General features: G+C 41.4%; 1 protein-coding gene across 1 annotated transcript; it reads left to right on the top strand.

Annotated features, from left to right (window-relative positions):
• Nucleotides 1-33: 33 nt before the first annotated feature.
• BET1L (Bet1 golgi vesicular membrane trafficking protein like) lies at nucleotides 34-6987 on the top strand. Its single transcript, XM_050952988.1, has 4 exons — nucleotides 34-105; nucleotides 1729-1820; nucleotides 2616-2672; nucleotides 5326-6987. The coding sequence occupies exons 1-4, from the start codon at nucleotides 87-89 to the stop codon at nucleotides 5491-5493; spliced, it is 336 nt and encodes a 111-aa protein (XP_050808945.1). The 5' UTR covers nucleotides 34-86; the 3' UTR covers nucleotides 5494-6987.
• Nucleotides 6988-7437: the final 450 nt, after the last annotated feature.

Genomic DNA, 7437 nt, shown 5'->3' with positions numbered 1-7437 from the left:
GAGGCCCCGCCTCGGGAGGAGGAGTCACTCCCCGCCCCCGCTAGCGGCCGAAGGCGGATACGGAGGCACCAAGACAGGACGCGGCCATGGCGGACTGGGGTCGAGGTGAGACTGGGCTCGGCTTCGCGCGCTGCCTCCTCCCCCGGAGGAAACGAGAGCCCCGGGCCCAGCCCAGTCCCGAGCTCGGAGCCGCCGCCGCCATCTGCCCGGGCCCGGGCGTCCCTGCGTCTGTCTGGGGAAGGGGAACGGCGGGGCCTGGCTATTGGTGGGAGTCTGGGAGTGAAGTGGGGTGGGGGTTGCTGGGGTTTGTTTGGGGGAGGCTGGGGGGACAGCGAGGCCCACGGCACGTTGGCAGTAAGGTATGGGGTGCAGGGTGGGTTTGGGGTAGCTCTGTGGTGTGGGGAGGGGCTTGTCAGTAAGATGCTGGGGTGGGAGGACAGTGCAGCCTATGTTGGTAAGATGTGGGTAGTTGGTTAGGTGTGGGGCAGCAAGGGGCATGTCAGTACAAAATAGCCGTGGATGGGATTGCCTTGGTTTGCTGGTAGTTTTGAATTTAAGGAGGCGACCAATGGATATGACAGTACGTCAGGCAGTCACTTTGGTCTCTTGTTTAAGCATCTTATGCATGTTGGGTTTTCTAAATAGTAATTTCATAAAACAAATTTTAAAGTTACCATTCTAGGTAGTGGGTTACTCCTCCACCTCCCTCTGGCAACTACTGCCATGGAGGATACTCCAATGGGGCTGTCTCTTCTAGATCGGGGGTGGGGTGGCATGAGCAGGTTTCAGGGGGTCTGCTAAGCATGGCTTCACTCTGCTTGCTTCCATTTGGGCAGTAGGGGTTCAGAGTATTTAATGCTAAACAGATACTGCCTGGATCCCCACAGGTTGACGTGTAGCTGTGTAATGGACTGAGGACTGGTGAGGGGTGTTTTGAACTTGTGTGTGCATGCTCATTATAAACTACAGGCTCCCTTGCCTCCCCAAGATTTCAGCAGTGGTTCCTCCATTTAAGTAATACTCCTTACTTAAGTTGGCACGAATATCTGGTTTAGACATCCTCATATTGAAATTGTTACAGAAGAACAAACTACTATTATTTATTATTGCATATGTACACGCACACACTCTTAAGCCCAAGCTTTTCCAAAATATGCACCTGTGCAGCTAAAGGCAGAATTAGTCATTTTTTTAGAGCAGGGACTCAGATGTAGAAAATGTCTTTGTTTGTCTGTCAAATGGTTGATGAATTTGCTATTCATTTCAGACCAGTGATACTGGCACAGTAGTTCAGAGTTGAGAGAAACAGTTTCCTGAAATATTATTGCTCATAGTTGCATAACCTTCCATTTAGCATTTGTCTGAAAAGCAGCCTTAAAAATAAGGTCTTTTCCCAAAAGCTGTGGTATGGTGTTTTTTCCGTACTTTCTTGTAAATTACTCTTCAAATCTCCATAAGGTTTTAGTAGTACCTTTTCATCAAAGGATCTCAAAGTTTTTCACAAGCATTGATCTTTACAATACCCACATAAAGTAGATAAGCATTATTATCCCCATTTTACAACTCTGCAAATGGAGGCATAAAAAAGTTAAGTGACTTGCCCAAGGTGGCAAAGCAAGTCGGTGGTAGAACTGAAAATAGAAATCAGAAATCCTGACTCCATTCCTCAATTTTAACCAGTAAAATACATTGCCACTTCTTGTATCATAACCAAGAGGACTTTTTCAGGTCAGAGTCCAAATGCTGTGGACGATATGCTAGATGTGGAGAATAAGCGCATGGCGGACAATCTAGCTACCAAGGTCACCAGGCTGAAATCGGTTAGTTGCTATCTTCACATCATACATTTTCTTTACTGTTTTACATTGTGGATGTTGAGAGTACATAGTAGGTTACATGAGGCTGTCTTATTTATTCAGCTTTTGAGAAGCTTTAAAGTACATCACTGTCTGTGACCGGTCAGGTAGCTAACTTTTGCTATTGGAATGTCCTGGAGAATTTTATTGAAATCCTCATACCTTGTTTGGGATTTAACTATATTATTGGGTACAAAATTGTCTGGTTTTAGTGGCATCCAGAGAAGGAATTAGGTTTGGTAAGTGAATGGGGGGTGAGGTCAAGATATGCAGAAATATATTGTTAAAGATACCGTCTTTGGAAGGTTTCAGTAAAGCCATATTAAAAATATTCATGAAAAAAACGTGTGTGCAGTATTCCCTAAGGATAATATTCCTGAGACTAAATCAGTTCCATTGGCTTGAAAAACCTTGATTTACATACACTTCTTAATGCAGAGACCACAGTGTTAGCAAAATACTGGAATCTGTTTTCTATTTTTACTTTTCCAGCATTTGCATGGTGACTTCATATACAAAAGTTTCTGTCTTTGGTTGGTTGTAGAGCAGAATTTCTGATTCTGGAGTTTTCAGGAATTTCTACTGTAACTGTTGGTGTGTACATTGGACTGAACAAACACATTGTGTGTATATGTGGAAGGTGGCAGGAGTGATGGCCATTCTTGTTTGTGTGCTTGGAATTTCACCAGCTTCTGGTACGTTAAGAGTTGATTGTTTCACTTGGAGATGCTGACACTTGCTCTCTTCTGTCTTGAGTAGCTGGCACTGGATATTGACAAAGACGCTGAGGATCAAAACCGCTATCTGGATGGCACGGTAAGAAGCTGATAGAAGTCCATAAGGGGTGAAAATTTATGAGCTGCAGGAGTTGTCTTAATTTTTTGAGTTTCATAGCAGCCCAATAACTGGCACCAAATTAAATTCTATCATTTGGGTTTGGCAATGTCTCAAATGCTGGGTGATAAATGTGAAGGTATTTTATATGGACTTTTTGGTACATAATCCAACAGATACCTACCGGCTGCTAATATCATTGTGTCTGATCAGACTAACACAGCTAGCAACTAGTAACAGAAACCATTGGAATAGGACAATGTATTTTAAAAATACAGATGATGATTATCTACTTGTTGGGATTAAAACCTCTGCCTCAAGCTAATATTCAGATATAGGCCTTTCTTGGTCATTTGTTTGTAACTTTGGAAGTGTTTATAAATATGTCAGGATTACTTCCCATAATCTCTGAAACCCATAGAATTAATCGGGGCTTTGTATTCACTACTCTTTTTGGAAGTGCTGAGGCTGGGACTCTGTGCAAATGGGTATCTGCTCATGTTATCAAGTATCTTATCCTTCCACTTATCACCTTCACTTCTACAGGTATTATGAAAAACAAATGTAATTTTATAAAACAAAAATAAAATCTGGTTATCTATTCTAAACTCTGGCTGCTGATGAAAGATCCAGGAACTTCAGGAAAGGCTGAAATCACTGTGCAGTGTGTGGGCTAGCAGATGCCCTAATTTATCTTTCTCGGGGGGGGAAAAAGACCTTGCTTTCCAACCTCCATATTTTTAATGTCCAATTGATTTCCCTGTTATTTAACAATCTTAACTTCACCCCCCATTGCAGTCTTAAATTGTTATACAAATTGTATGGTAGCAACAAGAGAGAAGATCTGTAACAGAGCTTACCCACTGAGGCTTTTGGAAGAATTCTGAAAGGAAAGGAATCCAGTGCAGATGTTTGAGGATGGGACTGAGGTGGTCCTGCTGTTACTTGTTGCGCGAGAGCAGGCAGTGGCTTTTCTGCACATATTGAAGTCTGGAGAAGCTGCGACATGGAGGCCATAGAGAAGGTAACTTCAGGATTGAAAGCAAGATGGGATGAAGATATATATGAAGTCTTCAACAGGGATGGGATCCATACAGTCACATACAAAGTCAGAATTGGGAAGGAGAGGAGAATGGAGGTTGATGGTGAAGGTTAGCCGCAAGATTATGGGCAAAAGACCTTCATATGACTCTTAAATCAACAAGGTATTTTCAGGAGATGAATTTGTGCTTTTACCTAAGAGAAGCATTTCAAATAAATATCTTGGAGGAAACTTGAGCAGAAGCCACAAATTATGTGTAATTAAGGAAAATTGGAGGGAAGGATGCAGCATTAAAGTTATTGGATAACATGTTCATTTGAGTGTGGCTGAAAAACTATAGCAAAGGATAAAAATGGGAGCGATAAAATCATAATGGAGAGGAAGAAATATATGGCCAATAACTTAGCCCTGCTAAGTTCTATGTAGGAAGGTTCTTGATGCAGAAGAGAAACCACTACTAGAGATGAACAGCAATTGTGTAAACAAGGGGACTGGAGATGCCTACGCATCTATGGAGGTAGCATAACAGGAAAGAATGGTCCAAAGTCTGTATTGAAGTCAAAGATGAAGAGGAAAAAAGAAGTAGCTATCGTTGAACTAATCAAGGGAAAGTACATTCTGTGCTACATCCAGAGTCGCACTTTAAACTGCCGGACTTCAAGAATATGTTCTCTGAGAGGTGACTGAGAAAATAGCCTTTTCTCCAAGCGCTTTGAGAAAGGAAAGGATGGAGGTTAGGAGAAGCTTTAATTAGAGTGAACAGCAGTAGACTTTAGAGATTTGGGTAAGGAAAAGGGACTGCTGATGATGGTAATTATGTGAGAAGGCAGAAACAAAAGCTGGGAGAGGAAAAGGGGGGCTTGAGAGGAGAGAATTTGCATTACAGTAGGGTCTGATGACACAGCACTGAGCAATATGATGTTCTAGTCTGCAAATAACATTATAGTCTAATGGAAAGAAACTGCACCTTTTTCTAAACCTTTGGGCTTGTCCATGCATGGTGTTATCCCTGATTAACTGCATGTATGGGAAGTCGTGTTCCAGAGTAAGAGCTTCCACACCTGGAATCGGGAATAACTCCATGTATAGACAAGCCCTTAAAGCTAGATAAGTAGCATTCTGTATTACTAGCTATACTGTATGTGGTGTGTTGTATGACATAATTGAGGACCCTGTCCTAATGCATACATAGAGTAGGACAAAACTTAGGTTCTGAGAATCCTTATTTCTGCATTTTCTGGTTTGTGTGCAATTAAGATACCTAAAGTTGCATTGACTTAGGTTGTTGTTATATTTGGGGCGGGATTGCATTTAATAGAATTTTACTTGCCCTTCAAATATCTAACTGCATTGAATGAACTGAAGGTAATAGTCTGTCCCTGGAGCCTGAGTGTGAGAGTAGCAGACAGTGATTTCTTCAAGATGGATTGCTGTTTGTATTTTGCTTTTCCTTTTTTTGATTCTAGACTTAGCAGTTAGTCAGTTCCCTGGGCAGCTGGTGACTGAAATGGTTCTGCTTAAAAAAGTAGCACTCTCTAGGGAAAGCCCCATTTGTTTTATAATTTCTCCATTTCACCTTTCTGTCTCCTTCAGGACTCAGATTTCATGAGTGTGACAGGCCTGCTGACGGGGAGCGTGAAGCGTTTCTCCACAATGACACGCTCGGGAAGGGATAATCGCAAACTGCTTTGTTACGTTTCTGCTGGACTGGTGGTTGTATTTTTCATCCTCTATTATCTGGTCTCAAAAGCACGGACTTGAGTGGGGTCCTCATGCTGGAATTTTTATGGAAAGAAAAACTGTGGCAATGATAAACAGAGATTTGCTCAAAGTTATCCTCAATCTACCCTGTCAAGGATTGTTAGGATATTCATGGAGGACCAGATAACCTCTCTGGACTCCAGGTTACTGTCACTTTTCTAATCAGTCTTGGTCATAATCATCAGATATTTTCATAAAATGAATATAGTTCATTTTGATCTTTTTAAATGTATGTATACCGCAACTTGATCTCCTTGTTGACACTTAGCCTTCATTTATTGCTTTATTGTCCATGACCTCTAGCCTTCATCTATTACCTGGCTCATAACTATGTCATGTCCATCTTAGTGACATGCTGTGTTGTTAATGTGAAAGTGTCTGACTCGGCCCATAGTAGCAATGTGCCTGTGCACCATTCAAAAATGAGCAGAGCTGGGGGTGGGGGGCTGCATGGTTTAGTCTCAATATGGAACTGGGAGGCAGGAGCTGTTGAGTTCTAATCCAGCTCTGTCTTTGGCTAGCTCTGTGGTCTTGGGAAGTCAGTTAATCTCATTTTATGTTTTGAAATACATTAATACCAGCAGCATCTCAGGCTAGAATTGTTGTGCAACACTCTGAAGAATTAAATGGTGTGTGGTAGGTACTGAGTTGAGTAGTTACTACATGTTACAAAAATCCATCAGCCATTCATGGTATCGGAGCAGGATTTTATCACCATGATAGCTTGGTTCTACTGACTTGCTTGTCTTATAGCCGAGGATGGGGAGAGGCAGTGAAGAGATGGCTGGTGGCAGTAGCAGGAATATCATGGGTCTTGTAACAAGTAAACACTTGCTCAGTTGGAACTGTAGATGACATGAGAAAGTTGAAAAACTGAAGAGGAGGAAAAACATTACTTTACAAAAGGCTTGGAAACTATTGTTTAAATAATCTAGAAGGGGAAGTTGTTTGAACAATTGGTACTAGCATTCCCATAATACAGCACTTTGGTATTGTTGGGAAGACATTTCCACTCCATAGGTAAAGATGGAGTTTAGATCTGTCGTCTTAAGTGGTCTGATCAGAGGGATGATTTAAAATAGGAGGTCACCTTAGAATTCCCAATTCTTTGTCCCCTCCACAGTACATCACCTGGTAGGTACGCTGCATGTCACTGGGTAACTGTCTGGATACATACCTGAGCAAGTATTGTCTATTGTTTGTGAAGCCATCACTCCAGAGCTTGCAGCACTTTGAGATACAGTATGTACCCTGCTCTGTGATTGTTTTACATAATTCTGTGCATTAGAATGCTGTGTGGATGAATGACATTTATGTTCTTTCAGCACTACATCTTTATTCTGTACTGTATGTTGGTTAAGAATGCTCATCCCAAATCACCCTTCTCTCCCTTTCATTGACCTTGTCGCTTCCCCTCTCATTCCAGCCCATGTATGTTTTCCCATCTGAATTATTTATATTTGCCTCCAGTTATAATAAACCATTCTAAAAATACTGCTATTGTTTTTTAAAAAAAATACCCCAAACACTACACATTTTACAAGGTTTTTATGGTACAAAACAACTTTACCAAAGTTTTATTTTGAAGTGTATATTATTTTTTCAAGGGATTCTCTGGATTTTTCTGTAAGAAAGCCAATCATTAAGCAAGGAAATCTTATTCCTCTTGATGTAGCCACCTCTCTAGGACCAAAGAACATATCCTCTATACAGTTATTCTCCCTAAACAAACTCATATTCCCTAATCCCTGTGTATATTGTCTGATCCTGATAAATGACAGTGTGTGACAATGAAAAATTCCTCTTACAAGCCACAGAACACTGATCCTTCTGCAGATTTAGATCCAGTTTTCTTAATCTGCTTCTTACCTTGAATACTGATCTTCTAATGCACTAGTTGATGTACTGTAACTTGTGTCCTTATCCTGTTCCAAAGGTAGAATG

The sequence above is a fragment of the Gopherus flavomarginatus genome, chromosome 5, assembly GCF_025201925.1.
Source record: "Gopherus flavomarginatus isolate rGopFla2 chromosome 5, rGopFla2.mat.asm, whole genome shotgun sequence".
Taxonomy (NCBI): domain Eukaryota; kingdom Metazoa; phylum Chordata; order Testudines; family Testudinidae; genus Gopherus; species Gopherus flavomarginatus.
This window is presented reverse-complemented; position numbering and strand designations above follow the sequence as displayed.